Raw genomic sequence first — 23,160 nt, forward strand, 5'->3', positions numbered from 1 at the left:
GACATTTCAGAAAGAAATTGACCACAAAGAAATCGTTTAATTGCAATAAAATGTAACTAAACCTTTACACTGTCCAACTTCAGTTATGTTTCTGTTTCGAATGGGAAAGTGAACGCTCCCTAGTCTTATGACTTAGCAACTGATTAGGAAAGTACGTGTCCTAGATTTTTCTACATAAGTATGTCTTCTCGATGCAGTTTAGAAGTATTAATACCGGTCTCCTCTACGAATATTCCTCGGCCTAAATCTCTGTACAAACTGAATAAACTCAGCGTTATTTTAACAAGGAAGTTGAACTCACTATAAACGGCAACACAGTAACTAATGGTGCAACACTTGTCTGTCTTACTTTTTCTAACTTGCGTGGGCCGAGGTAACCTCTCGAGGAATTCCCTTGGTCTTATTTAACTTGTCATGAGTCACAGATGCAAGCAATTGGGAAACCAATGAAAACAAAAACGCGAAGGTTCTAGAACCCTTTCGAAATGCATCACTCTACAAGGGTAGGGTAAGGTAGACGTGGGATAAACTCGCCAAGAATTTCACGAAAATTTCGCAATTAAGCATTCTTCCTCCTTAATTTGACAGTTCAGCTCTCAGAATCTTCTTCGTCATTTCTAAATATCGCTAGTACTGCCGTAATTCAGTTTTGACTGAGGAGGTTATGTAAGATCGTGTAGGAAAAATCCCAGAATTGAATCTCTCCTCTAAGATTAAGACATTAACCTCAAATATCGGTGTCACCTTGCAGGTTCTAGATTTTGTAGCATGGCAAAGATTTTTTTCAGCTAATCGGCATACTTTAATAGTTTTCTTCGGCAAGTAAACGTTTCATTAGCAACCGTTTTTTGTTGGGCTCATTGCGCTCGCTTTGCGAAAATTTCTTTCCCCTTTTGAAGATTACGGCGTACAACAAGCCGTGTTGGCTTATGTCCAACATTGTTTCCTTGATATGGGAACGTCTTTTCATAAACGTTCATCTGAAGGTTAAGAACGGGTGGAATTTTGCACCGGTTGCGAAAATGTCACGAAGAGTTAACTCTGCGACAGTTTTAAAGCGGCAGCAAGTTTTTCGTCAGCTTCTCATGAAAATCGCAGAGAGCTTCAGTGTACGAGAAACATTCATATTTCAAGTTAGTGTGAAATTGTAACAAGCATGAGTGTTTGTGTATTTATGCCGGAAAAGCACTTCCGAATTCTGCAGCCTATAACTGTCAACGCTTATTTCTGTAAAGTATGTTTACTTGTTCATTGTTCCTTTAATACGGTTGCCTGTGGATTCAATCTTAAGTCGGTGTTTGACTTTCTCTCGTGACATCATCCTCACTGCCGATGTTCTGGATTTAGTCAGAAAATTGTAAAAAATAGGCTTTAGCGATGAATGTTAAATGAACTGCGGATATCATTTCGCATCTAAACATGTTACATCTTCAAAATTCTTATTTCGATTATGTTGTCAAACTTAAAAGTTCTGTAATCCGCGCGCAATGTATTATTGTAAAAGTGTTTTAAAGACAGATCCTCTTTGCTAAATTAGAGGCCGAATCAGTTAATTTTTTTTTTGGGTCTTCCCTTTCGTGTCTTTGGGTAATAAATAGCTTATAAAGTAATTTAGGAACTTTCTTGTGCGTTTCTGTCACCTGTTATCAATAGATAAATCGTTAAACTGTTGTTGTTTTTTCCGAGTGACTATTACTTTCATAAGGGGGATCGTGTTCAAAATTCCTCAAGCAGTGACCTGAACACTGTTGTTATGATAAAATACGAGGTCGACCCCAAGACCAACTGGTTCTGAAGGCGCGAGACATTTTGAGGTTTGGAGATAATGAAATCTAAAGGAAGTTCTTGGAATGCTACTCTTTCCGATCTCTCATTGCGGCCGGCATAATCGGGAAGGCCTCACGGAAACTCCACGTAAACTCTCGTAACATAGCCATGCGCTTAGGATTAAGATTTTTTTTCGCGGGAAGGTCGGCCCACTCTCGATCAATTTTGCATCCCGCGGGAAAAGTTAGTGCAGAACAACATGCCAGTACCTCAAGCCTATAGCAACCCAACAAATTTTTTTTTTATTTGATTTCATTTCCGGTAGCTTTGCTCGCCTGTCAATCATTCGGCGTTTTCAAAGGCGAGAGGGTGGTCTTGGCTCTTGTGCGAAGCAAACTGCGCGGGTCTAGTTGACAATGGATCACGCGAGAGCCAATCACAGCGACGCTACTAAGTTGTATTAGTCAATTAGCGCACAGCCACACGATAGTAAATTTGCCAATGATTTGTGTTGGAGACAACAACAGAGTAAACTTAGAATAGCGCCTCAAATGCGAATTATTGCGAGTGGGGAAAGGAAGAGGAACTTAAAACTCCCACGCTTCTCGTTGATCGACGTATTCGGTAAAAATTCCAAGGCGATTACAACATCTCAAGGCGCGGTCCTAAAAATTCGAAGCGCACGGGCAAAGGTTTCATTCAAGCGTCGCGCGCACAGCACTGAAATTATTTTTCAAGTGCGCGCACCATGAGTGAGCCTAGCACGGGAACAGATGAAGCCAACGCTAAGGACTCTTCGACGGAAGAAACACAGGAAACAGTGAACGAACCTGTTCAGGATGAAAAGCCGTTGTCTGCAACGGAAGTGCCCAGGAAAGGCAAACGAGGAAGGCCGCGAAAGAACTTTGCCGAGGTAGAGTGTGTGGTAAACAAATGTAACATGTTACGGAGCTGCCTCGTACAGATCATGGTGGCGAATTTTGGAACATGCAGTAGGGTCATATCAGAGAATATGAGGTCATTTGGCGAGGACTAAATTTAGCGCAGCTTGAATATCAATGGTAAATGTTTGTTAACTTTCTCACCGCAGAAACATGAGGAAGATGGAACACCCGTGATAAAAAGGCCTAGAGGGCGACCAAAAGGCTCAAAAAATAAAAATCCCAAGGTAGGAGATTTCATTGGTGGTAAATTTGTCTTACCTTCTGCACGCCGATATTGTACGTTAACTTCCATTCTTTCAGTAGCGTGCTTTATATTAACTTATTGTATTGCTATAGAATCTCTGTTATGCATGTTTTATGATTAATATTTTGGCTCAGATTGTAGTCGCTCGAACGAAAGATTAATCCCGCTGTCCCGTGATGTTGCGTGCAGAAATTTTTTTGTGTACGGGCCGATTCCCGATTTCCCGGTGCTTCGCTAAAAAAAAATACACTTTTGAGAGCTGTTTTTCGTCGTTTCTGGTGCCAGGCCAAAGAAATGTAACTTTGCACTTGAGTTTTTCCGTTGAACACGCTATTGTTATGTGCTTAATAATGCAGAAAGACACAAGTGCCAGTCGCTTTGTACTCTCAATGTTTACAACTGTGATGCATAATAACTTGGTTATGCGTGCTAAGCATCACTAAGCAGAGATATCGAGGCACTCCCCCAGACACGAAAGTCCCGCGGCCGCCAATAACTCGCTAAATGCGCTCGCACTCGCTTTGCGCATAATGTTACGGAGAATTTACTTTTCTTTTTACTCAACTTCCGGTAATTAAAACCCGTGTGTAAAACTTTTCGCGACCGTTTGTTCCTCGAAGCATGAAATTCTCCGCATAGTTTCGCGCAGTACACCCATAAATCACGTGAGGTTTATAACAACGCATGCGTGCGTGTTTCGCGTACAGCACGTGTTTTTGGCTGTTGTTTTCGCGGGAAAAAAATTAGCGCGCCATGTTGGAACATCGCGTCTTTCAATGACATCGTAATAAAGAACTTCCACGTGCGCGGTTTATTTCGAATGTTTTGTCAAGGATCTTTTGTTTCACATCTGCACAATGTGCGAAGTGTCTTAGATCGGAAAGCACAGACACTATGAAAAGTTCACAATTGTGATATTGAGGGATAAGTCCGGTGCCCGATAAGAAACGATAAAATTATCTAGGAAAATGGAGTAGAAATCAATGGATGTAAGGCTGAAATCAAAAGCCGTTGCCACGCGTTTAAAAAAAATCGATATCCTACGCGGATGTAAATGTGGGTTAGACTTCCTATTTAAAAAGCGGTAGTCAATTGGAGATTCATTTAGCGATGAGAAGGTGTATAAAATGTGACCCTGGTGGATTATTTTTCCACGTGGGATTCATGACGCGCAGTACAAACATTGTACAATGGTCGCTCATTGAAATCGCTGATTACCTTGTGACCTTCGGAAGAAAAAGCTTTCAATGAATTTAAAGGGAAGTTATGCCCCTGCGCTAATTTTTGTTAGTTCATGCTTTTGAAAAACACCTTGTTCAAAATACTTTCTACTTTTAAAGCAGAACACTGTTGACGCACTCTTAAGGAGCACGTGCATTCGACGCGGTATCTCCGATCGAATTTAATTGTCGGTTTTAAAGCGTTGGTGTTCTCCATTTCTTTTAGAATTTTACGAAAATTACACGGACTGTCTTTGAGTTGGAAGGTTTTTAGAAGAATGGCAACGTTTCGACATACTATTTTCAAATACATACCGGAAACCGCAAGAAAGGACCTTTCGCTTTCGTCTTTTGTTTAGCTGGAAAGAACGTTAAGATAACAAAGTAGAGCAAAGAAACACTTTTATTATCTCTGTTTTATTCTAGCCTAATGTTATTTTGCTGAACAATTACAGTGAGGTACCTGAGGAAAAAAAACAGCATAACTTTCGCTCGTGTGTTGATGCGATTGCACGGATCACACGCTTTAAAATTTAGATTTTCTAATTCACAGTTTCACTGTGTCCGTCCGGCCACCCACTTGATATGCTAATCGAGACAGATTTGAAAACAATTTAGCGATATCGCTTAATCATTTTTAATCCCACAGCCGGGTATACATTGCAGGTGACACATTGCCTTAAAAGAAACTTTGCTCAGGCTTCCTTTGCATTTTATCAACAATGTCAACTTTTCAAGTTCTGCTCTGCAGCTGCTAAGAGATGGAGGTTGCTTCGAAGCATCTTCCTGTTTCGGTTTTGTTCCGATTTCTCTCCTATGACGGTCAATGTGAAACGGTTAATCACGCCTTATTTGAAATTCATCAGAAAAAAATAAACGTTAAGCATTTAAACATGCTATGTAACACTTTGAGACCGACGGATATAATACCCAATCCTCGAAAATTTCCGTTTTTCTAAACCTAATGAATCGATGGTGGATAATTTACAATGTAACTTTCTCTTTATAAAACGATATACAATTGGCTCTATTCCTTTAAGTTTTTTTTGTGTCACCTTTTTTTCCATATAAAGACTTGGGAAGTCAAAAATAAAAATAGAAATGAAAAAAAAAAGATTAAAAGCACATGAATATTTTAATCACTTCACCTAAAAAAAATTTCACTGCTTTTGAGAAACTGTAATATTGCACAATCTCTTTCACTGAATCTTGGTTTTATTTGTTTTTGTTGGTTGGTGATATTAATTAATAAACTAGCACATGGCCATGAGATTTAATGAAGGCTGTTTTGACCGTTGTTATAGATGTATAAGGTCAGTGGAAGGCTATTTTGGGACAACAGTCAACAACAAAAAAAACTGTTAGTCATGCAAAGCAGAAAAAAAAAACTAATTGAAAGAAGTAGGACGTCTGGATCCTTCTCAAACTTTCGGAGATGGATGCCTAACGAGTGCTGGACAAGTCTTTGTCTATTTTCTGACCTTTTTTGTCATAAGTAATTGTGGGCAATGTGTTTGTATGCGAAATGTTTTTTTATTTTTTGTTTTCACTGTGGCAAAGCATAGATGTCTACAATGGAGGGAAAGATTTAGTTTGGTCAAAGGAATTTTTTAGATTCATTTTCATTAGGTTGCTTAAAATAGGCATTTTTTTCAAAATCATACACATTGTAATATTGGTGGATTGTCTATGATCAGAAATACATAAAGTAAAATTGTAAGCTCTTTTAATCATAAATCATAGGGAAATAATTCTAAATTAAGGTCTGAGGAATGTAGATTACGAATGATCCAAAAATTTTGACTGTAAAAGAAAGAAAAGGAGAAAAAATATACAAAGAAATGGACAGGAACAAAAACGAGATTAACTTCCCCTCATAATTCTCTAAAGAAGTCTAGAGTATTCCTTTACTCATGGTTTTTTCAAAACATAAAGGGGGAAAGTTCACAAAGAAACTGTGGGGCCGTGTTGGTGGGGGTGTATAACAAGGTAATTTCGGTTTTATCAACTAAGTTGAAAATGTTAATTGACCACCGCAAACAGTTTCAGAGCTGAAGTTTTGAACAGTAGTCCTGTGTCATTCTCTCTGATGAAGGGCTAATGTTTGAAGGTTAGCTTCAAAACTCTTTATGGTATCCAATTCACATTATCAACTCAGTTGATAAAACCAAAATTTAAACCTTATTTAAAAATATCTCTTATTCCCTTACGGTACAACATGCAGGCTATTATGACATGTTCATTAAGACAACGTGGGATATTTGTAATAAGTGGTATGGATTAGCAGTCTTTGTAGCTCCTCTAGCTTATTTTGCAACAGCAACAACATGTTGGATTGGTCTGCAAGCTGAATACCTCCAACAGCTGCTTCTTCCATATTTAAATACCCTATGAATGAAATATAAACAACACATGCATGGAGCCTTGTAATCAGGTTATTGACTGAGCTGGAAGTCTTCAAATCTGTTAAAACACTTTGTATTCTAAGGGTTGCTTACAATTAAGCAAACAACTTGCAACAAAAAAGACTATTATCAAAGATGAACAAAAGTGCTCTATATTCATACATTTGGATATTTTCCAAAAACTACAAAGCTTGGTGATGAACATGTCCATTGTTTGAATTTGGGAAGATTTCTTTAACTTTAACTTTTCCCAATCATCAGCCCTGAATAAGCAGAATGTGAAGATTTGAGTATAATATCATTAAAAAGGTGTGTTTGTGAAATTCATCATCAATTTTTTCTCCATTAAAAATGTTCAAAGGAATTCCCCTAATGAAAATATTTACTTCTATCATTGGTTGTAGTATTTTTAACCCTTTCATCAAGGATGAGGACATTTACATCAATATTGATTACCCAATCTTTTTCATTGTTAAAAAGAAAGTTAAATGAAAAAGAGAATAAAAACAAAAAAGTTTATAAACTGAGGAATACTGGATTTAAAATTCCCTTGATCCTAAGGAATACTGGATCTCCCTCAGGTTAAAATGGACTGCCATAGGATGTAGCCATGCATTTTACTGTTTGTGGTATGAGATATAATATGAATCCCAAGGAAATTAGGACATCAAAGAGACATTTAGGGTTTTCCCCTATACACATGTGCTGTGCTCGATTCCAGTTTACGCTAGCAGTCCGGGTTTAGATTTAGCCAGGTCATTGTGCTGTGTTCTTGCAAGGAAGACACTTACCTCTCAAAACCTATCATAGAAAGCTGAAAAATTGTGGGGGGGGGGGGGGTTAACTTATCTAGGAGGAGTACCAATACTCCCTTTATGCCACGTGCAGAAGCCGGGATAAGCTCCAGCAGGGTGTACCACTCAGCTCAAGTGCAGATTTTATCATTGCCTCTTGACACCACAACTCTTTCTCTATCCTTCTGACTCTCGTAATTACTAATCTAACCCTTTTGTGACACCCTCAGTTCCCCCCCCCCCCCCTGCAGGACCCATGTTGATAACAGTTTTTATAACTGAATTGGTTATCCTGCATAAATATGTTATTATCGCAGAGAAATCAACTGAATGCTACATTCTAATCAGGCAGCACAGGGCGAAAATCGTAACCTGTGACCCATGGAGTAAAAAATAAATGTACATTAACTAATCCTAAAAAGCTTTTCCGTTGTGTGTTCTTATTATTATTATTATTATTATTAACTCCCAAGATCAGGCTCTGATTGTTTGAAGAGTGGGTAACATTCTCTACTGGATAATTCTCTATCTGATGGATAACAGTACATTTTGGTAATGCTCGACTGTTGGACAGCAATGTATCTATTGGATAGCATTATCTGCTCTTTGAACAACAGGGGCCTAGTTATAAATATTCTCCCCTCAAATTGCTACACATTTCCTTAGAAGATAGTTAATATGGGAATTGGTGTTAGATCAAGAAAGCGATTTCATCCTGATAGGCTTGGGTGTTCTCATTACCTGTTTGCTAGATAATGTATGGATATCATAGGGAGATTAAGTTACATGTGAATCACTTCTGGGAGTTTAGGGGGTTAAGTCATCTTTACTTCATTTAGTCATGAAGTTGTTATAAAAACTGGGAAACACACTGACCAGATGGATAGATATATTGCATGAGAAAGTTTGAAGGCTTCAAAAAAGTTGATTATTTTGTTTTTTCGACAGCCAAAACCAGTTCCCACTGGACCAAAGAGGCCAAGAGGAAGACCTAGAAAATGGGTAGGATAAATCTACTGAAAAGACCCATAAAGATTTCGATGATATTTCTTTTTATCTCCTTGCAATCTGATTGGCTATTGACAATGCAATTTATTTATGAATTGCTCTATTTTTCGCTCTAAATTGCATCCTTTACCCAGAGAATAAGAGAGCACCACTACAACAAAATAACCAATTATATTTCATGGCTTATTTAAGGTAAATTGTAAAACTGAAGGAAAATAAAAAACAAAGAAGCCAATGTAAAAGTGTTTCTGTTCCATGTTCTTTTACCAACAGGCTCAGTACTGGATTTTATTACACAACTCAGACAGTCAGAGGGCCAATAACTAAAATCAACCAATCAAAATGCTCTATTGCCAGTCAATATTCTCTCATTATTGGACCGGGCACTGTCCCGAATGGTCCCGAATGATACTGCACTTGTGTCCCTTTGAACTTCAGTCGAATAATAAATCTCTTATTAACCAAGCTTGCTGAGGACCGTACTGGAAGAGTATGGGCCCTCGGTCTTTTTTGTATGGACCTCGCTGCGCTCATTACATACTGTCAACACCTTAGGCTGATATTCTCCCAGTACGGCCCTCGCGCTTGTTTAATAAGATATATAAATTAAATATTTTCCCTGACTACAATACTGTGCTTGAGCCATAAAATCTTGTGAGTTTCAAAGTGGTTGTAATTCATTGGTAATTGAACTTTGTGTTGTGCATTTTTGGTTTAGAAGCGAGGGATGACAAATGGGAACTTTAAGTGGTGGCTGCCTTGCTAATTAATCAATGGTGTCTCCTGAAGATGGGGTTTATTTAATACAGCTTAAACTCTACATCATTTAGCCAGTAGATCTCATGAGAACAAAATTATTCTATATAACTTCTAATCCGTCATTTTACAGCCTCTTCCTGATGCATCTCAACCAAAGAGAAGTAGAGGAAGACCAAGGAAGAATGTGAGTGATGCTTACTTAAAAATCAAGGGGAATAAAAGGGAAGACGTACACCACTTTCATAAATGGCTGCCAGATTAATATTTTTTTGGTTAAATTTAAATTAGCCTTTCTTGCCTCGTTCTCCAGTACAAAATTCAAAAGAATAAAATATCTCAAGCGAGGCCAGAAAGGCCAATTCAATTTAAACAAAAGAATATTTATCTGGCAGCCATTTATGAAAGTGGTCAGTGGAGAGTACATGTCCACTTTCATACTCCGCTCTCCAGTGAGTGCCCACTGCATGCAGCTCTCCATCACAAAACACCACTGATAAATGGTCAATAACAGTTCACAATTTTAAAACTTTGTCCCCCATAACCCACCCTCTCCTCCCCTATGCTCAAGGGCTCCTTGTATTTGTTCCCCATCACTAATTAACGATTATTCCACAAGCGCACGTTGGATATGAGATGATAGATAGCCAACGAGGCGCGTAGCGCCAAGTTGGCTATAATCATCTCATATCCAACAAGTGCGAGTGGAATAATTGTTTTATTAAAAACATTAAATTCAATATTAAATTTTACTTAATTTTTTTAGCTCCCTTTTAATTTTCAGCTGACGCATATGCTTACCATATTTGTAGATTATGGTATATTGGCTCATATACCATAATGGCTAAGCCAATAAAAAGTCTTGAGTTTCATAATATCCAATGATCCAGTTTTTAATAATAACAAATATCCTAAATTCAGCTACTTATTTTTCAAGGATATGATACTGTGAACAATTAAAGGGAGGAAAATCTACTGAAAGTGACAAGTTTCAGGCCATTTAGATGGAAAATAAGAAATTTAGTTTCCTTCAAGAAAACAGAAATTTTATTCAAGTTTTTTGGAAGCATAATTGTTCAAGCTGACATTAATTTTGTAGCAATTACTTTCCCCAAAATTTTAAGCATAAATACATTCAAAACAAATTTTTTTATCTCTCCATCACAAGTTAAGTTCCAACGACCACACTTAACTCTGCACTTAAAAATAGGAACATTAGAAAAAGTTGGTAACTTTAGTTAATGTTTGCATGTAGTTGTATTTTTACAACAAGTTGAGCCTTCTCTTCCAGGCAAATCCAACTTTAGAACTTCCAACTATGGTTAACACCACTGCAGATCAAGCATTGACGAATGACACAGCAGCATCTGTGACAGCACCAATTGCAACTGACATCGTTCCACCAGATGATCTATTTGACAGTGATGACATTGATTGATTGACTGTGTTGTCAAATCATTGATTGATGCTTGTATGTACCAAAGGTTGGCAAGCATAACAAAGGTGTGATAAAAATTGGACAATGTATTTTGAATCAAGTGGTTTGAAGAAAGGAAGTTACCAAAAGTAGATAAACTTGGCTAGAGTGGTACATTAGATGTCATTTTGACCCAAGTAAATATAAAACATTCATAACTCTATTACAAAATGTTTCCATTACCTGAAACAAATATATCATACTAATTATCTTGCGTCCCTGCAACTTATGCACTACCGGTAATGATGCGATGCAATTAATATTTGTATAAATTAAAAGTTTTAGTATATAATAGTTTGCTGCAAAGCACTGGAAATATTCCATACGCTCACTTGTTAAGCTAATGGCTAAAATATAAAAAGATTATAGTTGACATCAATGTGGTGTCCAGCAAGATATCTACCAAGATTATTTGTGAACCTGTATGTTTTTGATATTATATTAATTAAGCGTCGAATCAATTGACATTTGAGCCAAGATGCTTGCATTGCGAATCTGCCAGATTTGATGCTGTTAGGATTAAAATATTTGTCCCATATATTAATAGCCATACCATGTGTACATATGTTAACATTTTCAATTTATAATTATAATGATTACCATCATCCATGCATTCTGACATAGAAGTCTAATTTTACTTTGGAGCAATGCTTGTATCTGAGCACCTGTGTACCCACCCTTCCCCCCTCCTGAACCCAACAAAAGTCAACTGATAACAAGTTGGGGTTAATGTTGGGTTAGGGGGGGAGGGGTATGTGCACTGTTGCTCAGATGCTGACAATGATGCTTTACTTTTAACACATTCACAGATTCAAATTGTTCAGTTTTAAAATTTATAGTTAGTACATTCAATGAAACTAGTCATTATCAATTTTATTTAATTATTGATCCTGATGAAGTGTAGCCATACCTGTACTTGTTGAACCAGTAAAACATAGTATAGACAGTCATGAAAATGACCACTGTCACGCAGCTACTTCTTTATTGGGTAACATGAAAGTTTTGCATCAATGGCATTGCGTCCATGTCAGTTTCTTCTAGGAGTTATGGAGAATACTCCAACCTTAAAGTTATCTATTTCACAGTTGGTTTCATTTATGTTTGCTTGTTTGTTTGTGTTTTAAATGTTGTACATCAAGTGACTATAGGTACTTGAATGTCTTGTTTATTTTTCTTTTGTTATTTTTTTCTTTATAACTTACTAGGTATCTTGTTTGTTAAGTACTTTTCATAAAAGTTAAGTAGGCCTTCTAATGGTCAGATGAGGTTAAACATTGGTGTTTATATATTGTATGTTGAATCATTTTCCCTTCATTGATTTTGCTGTACTTTTCAATAACAAATGAACTTAGAAGTTCAAAATCAAACTATAATGCTGTTCCTACAGATTAGAGTTAAAGTTAATTTGAACCTTCCCCGCTAAACTGGGTTTAAAAGAAAACAATACTTATATACAGGGTTCGTACGTGTCTTGAAAACCCTTGAATTTCAGGAGGCCAATTTCAAGGCCTTGAAAGTACTTGAATTTCGTTTTGGCCAGTCCTTGAAAGTCTTTGATTTTTTATTGAACAACATAAAAAAATATCTGCTTTTGTTTTGCACCATCAGTAAATCCAAAACATAGATGTTAACAGAAACATTTTTCTTGGTTTGGAGGTAAAATTGTCATTACAAAAAGTCCTTGAAATTTCTAAGTACTGGGTGACCTGGAAAGTCCTTGAATCTTTGGCCTGAAAAAGTGTACGAAACCTGTATATACCCATTCAAACCAGAGCTTAAACATGTTTTAAAGCTGTTTTGTTGAACATAGTTTAACTGTTTTTATTCATAGCTGCCTAACCCAATATCTTTTGTCTTCAAATGTAGCATGTTAAAAGGACAAGTGATTACTTGAACTCTATGAAAAATTCAGTTTTTCAGTTCTCTGTTTCTTTATTTTCATTCAGTTGAATCCAGTTTAACTAAAATGTTTGCTGGTGTGATTATAGAGTATTGTTACCTGGTAAACTTCCAGTAAAAAAAAAAAAAAAGGAAAAAGGGAATAAGAAACAAAATATTGTAATATAACAAATTTCGTCACCTTTTATCACTTTCTTTTTAAATGTTGCCTGATTTAAACACTCTATATACACTCCAGAACCAAAATGAAATTAACTTAACAAACCAGTGAAATAATGGAAGGAAGCTTTATTTCATTTATTTAACTTTTCTTTGATCATCATGATCTTCCTCTGTAAGCCTTTGCTGAGTCAGCAAAACAACTTTGTTTTCCAGCTTCTTTTAACAAACAATTGCTACTCTGGAATAGGGCGTGTTGAACCCTTCATTATAATGCAGCTCGCTGAGAAGTCTTTAATTGGTTATTACAAAGTAACATTATAAAAGTGATTTAGAACTAATTTGAGTTTGCTTGTTATTGAAAAGTACAAAAGAAAGCATGTTCCTATTGAAACGGTGATCTTGTTGTTAATTCTTCTAGGTTTTAACTTTGTAATGTAAAACCTTACAAATAAATGGCAAAAATAAAAGCCACTTCAGACATTTGTCAGCAGTGATTCAGCCTGGGACAAGGAAAGATGATGTTCAGTCTGCTATGAAAATAAAATAAAACACAGAGAAATGTTGGGGAGTGTGTTGAGTAAGTGGGCCAAACAATGGCTGTAAAGGAGACTCCTTTGATTACAAAGTTCCTTTGCCAAAATAATTGTTGGAAACCACAGGGAAAATTAAGTTGTGTCACTCACTTCTTGGGGTAAGAAGGTTGACTATACTCTTTCCCCATTATCCTAGAGCTTTCCAGACTGTTGCCCAGTTAGCCGAATGGATAGTGCACTGGACTGTTGTGCGGGAGGTCGAGGGTTCAAGCCCCAGCTGGACCAACACTCAGTGTCTTAAAATAATTGAGAAGAATTTGCTACCGATCTACAACATCAAGAAATGGTTAGATATTCTGGTCTTCTAGGATATAGGGATGATTAAGTGGAGGTCCCGTCTCCTGCAGGATTGGGGTAGGAGACGTTAATTTCCCACACACGAGATTACTGTGTGATGGATGTCCTCCCCTGGGGTGGGATGGGTGGGAAGGTGAGATCGATGGACTGAAGCGGCTGCCAGAGGCGCCTGATATGCTGACCTCTGTTCTCAACTTTAAACTGCACCCGTAATTCAGCCTCTGGGCTGCAAGTGGTCAGAAATAAACTATATTACTATTACTATAATTATAGTCAGTGATAATTTCAGAAAATGACTAGTATGTGGTCTAAACCCTTAGCTACCAGCAGTGATTAACATGTAAGTTCACCCCACTGAGTTGGATAAATTCTTCAACAGTCATTGATGAGGAGAATAGAAAGACAATCAGCCAGAAGACTGGTGAGAAATTCTATTCAGATCTTACGTGTTTCAGAATTGAAATTGGATCATTGAATAAAATCAAGTGCATTCTGATTGGTTAATGAAGCAAGGTATTTAGCAAGGGATTGCGAGTTGAATTAATGAGGCTAATTAAGTGACATTGTTTTGCATCTATCTATACAAAACAACTATAGGTAATGCTCTTCTTTTCTAATTTTTATTCCATTATGCAATTCAAAGAAAACTCATTACTTGACTTGTGAATTCCATGTCAAATTGCATTTGAAAACCAATATCGCACAAATTGCAAAGTGATTTGTGCAAAATCTGTTTTGTAGAATTCCCTTCTCAAATAATGAATTTTCCTCTAAATTCTCAAAAGTGTTTGTTTATTATCCAACTGCACAAAGTAGAACTTACAAATAATGCACAAATAGAGAAGAGTGGAAAAAACCTGTTTAACAAGTCAGCTGCACATGCTGCGCTTCTCTATCTGCTTTGCTTTTCCCACCTTGTGAGAAATGAGCAAAACACTTGGAAGAAAAAAAGTTGAGTTGGATACCAAATAACTTATTAGACATTTTGGTACATAGTACTGCTTAGCATTAATTTTTTTCTCATTGTTTGTATTTTGACTCTCCCTACAGGCTCGTCACAATATGGCATAACTTGTAAAAATACTCAGCGATACTTCAAATAAAAATGTCTAATATTTATTATTAAAAACTAGATCATTGGATAATGCAATTCAAGACTTTTTATTGGCTTAGCCATTATGGTATATCAGCCAATATACCATAATCTACAAATATGGCCATCGTAAGTGTCACCTTAATATTAAAAGGGAGCTAAAAATTTAATAAAATTTTATACTTAATTTAACGTTTTTAATAAAACTATTATTCCACTCGCTCTTGTTGGATATGAGATGATTAAAGCCAACTCAGCGCTACGCGCTTCGTTGGCTATCTATTTAACAATTGGTTCATGAATGCTTTAGCGTGCACTATCGAGTTATGGAGCACGCGGGAAGTTTGGAGAGCACAAAAGAAGCGTAAGAGTTGCCCGAGGCGATAGCCGAGGGCAACTCTAGCTTCTTGAGTACTCTCCAAACTTCCCACGTGCTCCATAACTCGATAGTGCACAGCTGAAAGAATGAACCAATTGTTTTAGAACATAGCCAGTAGAATTGTGCATCAAATCCGACGAGAAAAATGGACAACAATATCAGTAGAAGCGAATCGTGACGGGGCTGATGCCGAGTCTCGATTCTTTTCCTTTGTTTTTCTCTTTTTCTGCCTCATTTAAGAACTCTAGCCCAAGGGAAAAGGTCGAAACATTGTCTTCGTTTTCGGACTAGTAGGCCGAGTTTCTGTTTGTATCCATTATTGTCGCGAAATGTATTATTTTTCCCGCGCTAACAATTGGCCGCTCGCGCGAAAAAAAAATTTCTGGCGAAGCGATTTGCTGACGCTGTCAGCGTGCACTATCAGGATTTTGAGCACGCTTACAAATATTGAATTTCATTGCGCGGTTCTGCTAGCTATGTTCTAACATCTCATATCCAACGCGCGCTCATGGAATAATTGTTAATTATAAATTGCATGTTAATGAACCACAATGTAGTTCAAAGAAAAGGAAGCTGCCAAATCATAACTTCATAAAGCACTTTATTTTCTTCCAAAATAATTTGATGTTAGCTCAATCAGTTTTCAAATACAATTCAAAGTACTAATTATTAGATGTCAATTTGCATAGCCATCACAAAAGAATAATTAATTGTTGCTATCACAGAACTGTTTTACCATTGTTCTAGGTATCATGACCCTTTTTACAATTCACTCTTTTTATTTTTATCAGCACCTGTAGAGGAGAGAGTCAATGAGGGTTAAAAAAAAAAATAACTTATTACCTCTTTAACTCCTAGGATCTGATAAATAAGATTGTTAATTTGCCACTCTAGCTGCTGCTGCACATTTCCTTGTAAATTGGTTCAGAGAATTTTGTCAGAAGGTAACAACACCTACATGATGAGTTTAAGTATTCTCATTACCTGTTTGTTGAATGAAGTATGGATATCATAGGGAGAAGCTGCAGGTCAATCACTCACTTCTGAGAAGTGATCACCTTTCAGAGGAGCATAGGCTCTTTTACAGAACAGCAGCTGGCTATTAAGCCAAAAACTATTTGTATAACTGACTATACATGCAGCTCTAGTTATGATGATTAAAGAGAGGCACTGTGAGAGTAAACTGCTTTGTCAGACAACACAACAAACTGACCCCACCAGGCCTTAAACCTGCATCTTTTGACCTGATGGGGGGTGGGTGGGGGAGTCCAGGGCACTAACCATTACAACACCCGATCTCCCACCAGGATAAATTAGTACTTTTAAATTTTACACGTGGCTGATATGACACATGGAGCTTAGAGACGAGAACAGACCAGTTCCTTCTCCCACTAAAGCAAAGTTTAATGAACTAATCAAGCTTGCCTTTTGAAGGATCAAATTTAAGTGAAGCTGAGTTGATGCAGTATCGCTGTCCTGTTGGCCTTGGACCATCATTAAACACATGTCCTAAATGAGCGCCACACTAAAATTAAAAGAAAGAAAGGGAAAAAAAATTAGTCTTTTCACTCACCATATTCCTAACAACTATCATTACTTAGGTAAGATGAATTAATTTTTCACTATATATGCTTTTTCCACAACAAAACATGGTTACCCTTTCACACCATGGGGCCCATTTCTCGAAAGTCTGGCTAACTTAAAGGGCCTGTAAAGCTGTTCTGTTTTCTTTAAAGGTGAAGATTTTAACAGTGTTGAAAATGATACAATAAAACTGTCAGCTAAAGAAACAACGAAAAGGACTGGTCTGGGTTACAGAACCTGCTTTCATGTCCTTTAAATTTTGATTTTAAAACATGGCTTCGGGCCTGTTTAGTTACTGGGACTTTCAAGAAACCAGCCCCAGAGCTTACATTCATCAAAGCCATTTTACACCACTGAGTAAAATGAGGCATTGTGGGCCAGGGTACCAGTCCCAAGAATCTGTTCATGTCCCTATGACACCTATTTTTTTTTAGCATTAAATTATAAAAATAGAAGTATGTAGAGGGTGTCTGGTAAGATTTGTGGGTGATTCTGATGTGTCTGTTATTTTATGAGGCAATAAAAGTCCGAAATTGTATTGAACTTAAACTCTCTGTATCTCTCTGGCCGCGTTAAAGAGTACTGGAACCTGTGACACCGGTAACGGTAGTAACACAAAGTTTATCAAAGAAGCAAAGTGAGTGCGGAGCTACTATTTACAATCTTTTCAGCCAAAAAATGCCATTTCGATGTGTAGTTTGGGGTTTTTCGAATACCCCCGACTCGATGAAGAATATTTCTCTCTACAAGATTCCTACTGTGACATATGGCACCCAGTCCCTCTTTGCTTGGCCAGACATTTTATCTGCGGATTATAGAGCTTGATAAAAAATTCAGAAAAGGGAAAAATACCACAAATGTTGCAAAAACATGTTTAAGACTCATTATATTTTGATGTAAAATAGAAAAAAAAAGTGTCATAGGCACTTTAAATAACAGCTAGTATTGAAGATTTGAGACTCACATCAGCACAAGTGACTTCAGTTCTTGTCATAAAATGTGAAGTATCTGTAATTTTTCTAACAGTTCCTTCTTCAGGTGTGTCCCAGAAAGAAGGCCAGCCAGACCCTGAATTAAACTTGGTGTCGGACAAAAATAGCTCCTTGCCACAAACGACACATCTGTACACACCAGCTTTCTTGTTATCTACAAGCTCCCCAGTAAATGCTCTGAAGAAAATTAAATAATTATAAGACTTAAGTTATAATTTTTAGAACTAATGATTCAGCAGTAGATAAAAGAAGAGGCCCAAGGCCAAAGGGAAAAGTACCCAATAATTTTAGACCAACTTTATGCCATGTCAAAACTTTTTTTAAAGAGTGCAACAAGAGATTACCTGAGCCTGAGTGGTCATTTAAAAAAAAAAAATATATATATATATGACCAGTGGTTAATTACCAGTAAGTGTTCCTATAATAAAGAGAAAACTCAAAATGTATTTTTGTTACAGTACCTTTCTGTTCCCTTTTCCTGTGTCACATGGTACTGCTGTGGAGTAAGTCTCTCTCGAAGTTCCTTCTTGCTAAATTCAACCTTGTATGGTTCTTGTTCTGTCTTGGTTGCTAACAAGTAAAAATTTGTTTGGAGAGGTAAATGAAGTGAAGGCTTAGTCCACTTTGTGCTGTATCATTTCTGAAGCATTAGTTCTTATTAACCAAGCGGGAGGTCTGTATGGGAGAATCTTGACCTCGGTCGCCAGTACAGATCGAACGCAGGGAGGTCTGTACCAGCGACTGAAGTCAAGATTCTCCCCATACAGACTGACCAAGCTCGGTTAATAAGATGTTTATTATATGGCTGTGTCTTACATGCCAATTTTTTTATATTCTTTGTACCTTCTTTTTTTTAGACCGGTCTAGATGGGAAAATCTAGACCGCTTTCAATATTGATTTCAGCCAATCAAATTCATGAATTTGGTAGTTCCCAGTCCTTGTGAGACACAGCTATACTATAATAAAAACCCTTAATACCCTGGCTAATATCAGTATGCACATTCTCTCTACTGTTCTCTGAACAATTCTTATTGTGTCACCAAGGAGAGTTTGCTTTGAAATCAAGAGCTTCTTTAGTTGTTGACCAATTCTTATTTTCTCATAACCTTTATGTCTGATTCTACGGAGATCCTAAAAGGAGAAATTAGATGCTTGTGTCTCTGAGGACTTGAAGGGTTCCTGGTTTACCTGGCATAATTAGTGATTTGTTTTTCCTTTAGATTATGGGTTGCCAACCAGAAATCCTGACTAACAACATGAAAAGGTAAAGTCTGTATATAAGCCAAGGGGCCCGTTTAGCCGGCACTTAAACCTGGTTTCTGTAACATAAAGTGACTAGCAGTATTTCTACTACCCCCTGAATGGGATGCTAGTCCTTTGCAGGGTTACCCCCCAGTGTTAAATTTGTCCGTACCCATTTATAAACCTGGCTGAAGAGAGGCACTGTGAGGTTAAAGTGTCTTGCCTAAGAACACAACACAATGTCCCTGGCCAAGGCTCAAACCCAGACCACTCAATCCAGCTAGAGTCAAATGCACTAACCATGAGGCCAGTCTGCACCTCCACTGACTAACAATTTTGCGATGACAAATAAAGTAAAAATTTTTGGTTGAATGGAAAGTTCTCCCCAGATATCTAAACATTTAGACCTAAGAATAATCAACAACCAATTTCTCCTTACTGTACAGTAACTCTGCCAAATAATTCATTAGGATCATGAGAATACATACATACATACATACATACATTGGTTAACTGACCACTTTCCATAGGGATTTTCAGGGCCAACACCCACCCATCCCACCCCAGGGGAGGACATCCACTACACAGTAATCTTGTGCGTGGGAAATTAAGGAAAATGATGAAATTAAGGGAAAATGATCACCAATGTAAGAAGCTTTGATTGTTAAAATAAATTCTCCACGTCAGTGCCAAGATTTTGGAGTGTATAAAGAGTTAATAAATACAACCTGCTATCTGCTGTTATTTAATGTATATTTTCAAACTGTGGAATCTGTTGAAAGCTGACAGGAGAGGATGCTGAATATTCTACTAAATCTGACTTTGCTCCGTAAAAATTGAACTAATCCGCATTATCCTTCCAGCTTCTAATGTAATCTGTTCAATTCTCCAGTGAATCTTTGTCTCTCCCATATGTTATATTGGTCAACATTTAATTATTATCATTATTCTGTTCTCCCCTTTTGTTCTTTTGTATCTCAATACACTCTGTTTTCTTGATTTCATTATCTGAAATTAGTATTGTAATTATTACTACTTAATATTTAGTTCTGTATATAAGTATTGTAACTATTACTTTATTTTCTTGGTTTCATTATCTGAAATTAGTATTGTAATTATTCTTATTTAATACTTAGTTCTGAGATTAGTATTGTAACTATTCCTTACTTAATTCTTAGTTCTGTGAGCCTATTTTTTTTTTTTCGCCTTGAATAGCTGTGCTAACTGTGAGCAGTGGTAATCATATTTTGTATTTTGTTAACTTTTCTTAATAAACTGACCATAATAAACTCCATTGCTATCTTCCATTGAGCAAACAAACCAATGTAATTTTTTTTTGTTTCACCTTGAATAGCTGTAGCTAACTGTGAGCAGTGGTAATCATAATTTGTATTTTGTCAATTTTTCTTAATAATAAACTCCATAATAAACTCCATAATAAACTCCATTGCTATCTTCCGGTGTGCAAACAAACCAATGTAATTGACTACTGTGGGAAAAAATTATACAAAACCAAAATATTACATACTTAGATCAATTGCCAGTTAAAGGTTAATTGTTCTAAGCTGTACTAATATCATGCCTGATTGTTATTTTGTCTGTCGTTTTGTTTTAGCTGTTTTGTGATTAGATTGTGAAAATAACCCTGAAACCTACTCACCAAACAAAAATGAAGATTAACAGTAGTTGTGATTGTGTCAGAACAGGCTTTTCCATCACAAAGACAAAACCAGACAAATCCGGAATTACGATGCACGGCTCAGAGAAAATTTACATTTAAATTTGAAATCAGTAGACTTTATAACATAGCCAAAATACCCAGGATCACTTTGGTTAAAAATCAATTTTCCTTAACTAAAATATTCATAATAGACGAAATATTGCAATGTTCAAACACAAAATCATGTTTTGAATCATCAGATGTCATAATCTGGCTCGGTGTGGTAGACTTAAAATGTTTTTTTGGATGAACAGTTTACAAGTTTTGACTGTAACCGAGAAACGGTTGTACCATTTCAAAGTACTAATTCATACAATACCTCGAAGTGAAAATTTCACAGGGAAATTCTGCACAGAATCTTTTGGTGGAAAAACTTGCCACATATTCGCACACTCGTTATCTCAGATCTGACCTTTTCTGGAAATACTCACAATGAAATTTATTACAGATCAGGAAGGATATGACGTCATTAAAAATTTAACTAGAGGTGGAGCACGATCGTTCGCTGTTTTGTCTCGAATAAATTTAAGCCTATAATAAAATCGCTCATTTTTTAAATAAAATTGTTTTGAGGTCGAAGACTGAACAATCTAAACCCCATTAGAGGATCTTGGCGAATAAATCCCTCTTCTAAAAGTTCGCGCAAAACGGTGAATGTACAACACATTTGTCATTACATGACAAGGCGAAACCATGTCAACACAAATTCTAAAAATAAACAGTATTGGGAAAGATTTTATCAATATAATGAAAAGTTATCGAAATGGTTGTTTACAGTTTGATAGACATTGTAAACGAATGCAAGAAAATTAAGACGCGTCTGACCAAGCTTAAACAAATAGTTCCGTCGTCGACGGAAAGTTTCAGAGATCGGAAGAACTTGTCAGTTTTTCGGGTGAAATATTCTAGAAACTGAAACTAAAATTATTTGAGTGGAATTGTATCCGGTTCTGTCCAAAATTAACTTGATATGACTTTTACAAAAGCAGACTGTATTTTGTTGATAAACAAGCTTGCGAACTTGCAAATAATTGTACAGTAAGCTTGTATCGTGATTTTCAGGAAATTGCACCGTTTAATTTCGCAATTGTCGCTATAGCAATTATCACTCCTACCTTCGCTACCCATCAGAGATCTGTTTACTGTAAGCACTATGAACAAAAGAAGATAGTCACTGCGAAATTTCATCCCCTATAACATGGAAGTATCTGCTGCGATTATGTAACCTCGTTCAAGGGATTATTACTGGAGCGAGAACTGGGATTGAAAGCAAGCCACAAAATGAGTAAGAACTGGAAACGAGTGGAAAAGATGACGTTCAGGAACGAGCAATGCTACATCAACGATCGGGTTTGTGGTACAACAAGGTGGAAATTTATTGTCCCACAAAAATTGAATTTCCTAAACTCCAAGTGCTTAGGGAAACATTTCTTACACAAAAAGCCTTGCGAAGCGATTGGAAAATTTCGCTCACTCAATAATAGAGAGAATTAGCACCGCGTTTACGTGAAACGCGGCGAATGTCAGCTTGCCCTTTCACGTTTCAAGTAAAATGGCGTTAACCTTGCGGCTTAAGCTTCCTGTAAGCTCACGTCACGGAGGATTTGAAGGTGCCTTTTATGACTTACAAGGAATAGTTTTGGTGCCCTTTTCCCGGCAATTAACTTTACTCTTTAAGAGCAAAAGTGATTGAAATCTTACGTATAAGGCCAACGCGAACCAGGTTACTTTCAAGTAGAGACAGCAAAGCGCAACCGGCAAACGTGAAAAAAAAAAAAAAAAAAAAAAAAAAAAAAAAAAATGGAGAGAAAATAAGGTCTGATGATTAATCTTGCCGTTCACGTTTCATGTAAACGCGGTCGGCTAAATCGAGGGGTTGAGGGGGCGCTAATTCGGTTTGGTACGAACGTCTTTTCGCCCACGGGAAAATATGACGCCTTGAACAACGTTCGAAATATTTATCCAGGATAGCATTCAATACAAAAGTAATGTTATCAACGGGGTCCTACTGAATAAGAATTGAAAACTATGAAATAATACTTAAAATTATTAAAATATATATAAGATTGAACGTATAAAACAAAAAGACACTAAGTTAAAAACTGATAAAACTGCGATAGAAATCACATGTAATAATCGTCCAGGGCTTTCCACGGCAGGTTCTGGGTACAAGAACAAGTGTTTTTTTTCCTTTTTTGTTTTCTCTTACAGGTTTCTATGAAAGTTTCGATTTTGTTCGCCAAATTTGCGCGACATCGTACGTTTCTAAAGTTTTCCCTTGTCATTTTGCGCGGAAATTGGGTTTGTAGCTGGCAAAACTTGACCTATTTGTACAAACTTTACATTTGACCGCTGTTTTCGCTAGTGAGGAGCGTGGCACTGATCAAACTGAATTTGTAACCGCTGACAAATTAAATCACTGATTAGAAAAATATTGAGCACAATGAATGAAATAAGATGAACATATAGTAACGAATAGGTTCTTTACATCTTGCAAGTTTGTTTTCTTTCGCATCAGTAGCGTATAGACTACACATAATTGTTACGACATCTTACTCCGGGCGGTTTCACGAAAGATCCCCT

The 23,160-nt window shown here is 36.8% G+C and overlaps 2 protein-coding genes and 1 long non-coding RNA gene across 6 annotated transcripts; 2 read left to right on the plus strand and 1 right to left on the minus strand.

The window, feature by feature from the left end:
* The first annotated feature begins 880 nt into the window (after positions 1-880).
* Positions 881-13,156, plus strand: LOC111335649 (uncharacterized). The gene is made up of 5 exons (XM_022941633.2): positions 881-2,680; positions 2,858-2,935; positions 8,323-8,376; positions 9,272-9,325; positions 10,430-13,156. Exons 1-5 carry the CDS (start codon positions 2,516-2,518, stop codon positions 10,574-10,576), a joined length of 498 nt encoding a protein of 165 aa, XP_022797368.1. The 5' UTR covers positions 881-2,515; the 3' UTR covers positions 10,577-13,156.
* Positions 12,788-21,851, minus strand: LOC111335670 (uncharacterized). Of its 4 annotated transcripts, none has more exons than XM_088761973.1 (5): positions 20,897-20,975; positions 18,076-18,184; positions 17,587-17,791; positions 16,464-16,563; positions 12,788-13,203 (listed from the first exon to the last, which is right to left on the minus strand). In XM_088761973.1, the coding sequence occupies exons 1-5, from the start codon at positions 20,958-20,960 to the stop codon at positions 13,199-13,201; spliced, it is 483 nt and encodes a 160-aa protein (XP_088618099.1). In that variant the 5' UTR covers positions 20,961-20,975; the 3' UTR covers positions 12,788-13,198. The 4 variants fall into 4 exon arrangements, with proteins under 4 accessions (XP_088618099.1, XP_088618098.1, XP_022797389.1 ...); XM_088761972.1 differs by having other exon boundaries at positions 12,788-13,206; XM_022941654.2 differs by lacking the exons at positions 12,788-13,203; positions 20,897-20,975 and adding exons at positions 15,623-15,832; positions 21,693-21,851.
* Positions 13,706-14,661, plus strand: LOC148729864 (uncharacterized). The gene is made up of 2 exons (XR_016002007.1): positions 13,706-13,987; positions 14,617-14,661. It is a non-coding gene; the product is annotated as an uncharacterized LOC148729864 (long non-coding RNA).
* Positions 21,852-23,160: the final 1,309 nt, after the last annotated feature.

Source organism: Stylophora pistillata, chromosome 5 (genome assembly GCF_964205215.1).
Source record: "Stylophora pistillata chromosome 5, jaStyPist1.2, whole genome shotgun sequence".
In the NCBI taxonomy this organism is placed as follows: Eukaryota; Metazoa; Cnidaria; class Anthozoa; order Scleractinia; family Pocilloporidae; genus Stylophora; species Stylophora pistillata.

Excerpts from the sequence above, each read along its gene's own strand:
- LOC111335649 (XM_022941633.2), top strand. The coding sequence starts at position 2,516 with ATGAGTGAGCCTAGCACGGGAACAGATGAAGCCAACGCTAAGGACTCT. Across the intron at positions 2,681-2,857 it reads CGCGAAAGAACTTTGCCGAG|AAACATGAGGAAGATGGAAC; the intron begins GTAGAGTGTGTG and ends TTCTCACCGCAG. Across the intron at positions 8,377-9,271 it reads GAGGAAGACCTAGAAAATGG|CCTCTTCCTGATGCATCTCA; the intron begins GTAGGATAAATC and ends GTCATTTTACAG.
- LOC111335670 (XM_022941654.2), bottom strand. The coding sequence starts at position 21,765 with ATGAAATTTCGCAGTGACTATCTTCTTTTGTTCATAGTGCTTACAGTA. Across the intron at positions 18,185-21,692 it reads ATCTCTGATGGGTAGCGAAG|CAACCAAGACAGAACAAGAA; the intron begins GTAGGAGTGATA and ends TTTACTTGTTAG. Across the intron at positions 15,833-16,463 it reads TAAATTTGATCCTTCAAAAG|GTGCTGATAAAAATAAAAAG; the intron begins GCAAGCTTGATT and ends TCTCCTCTACAG.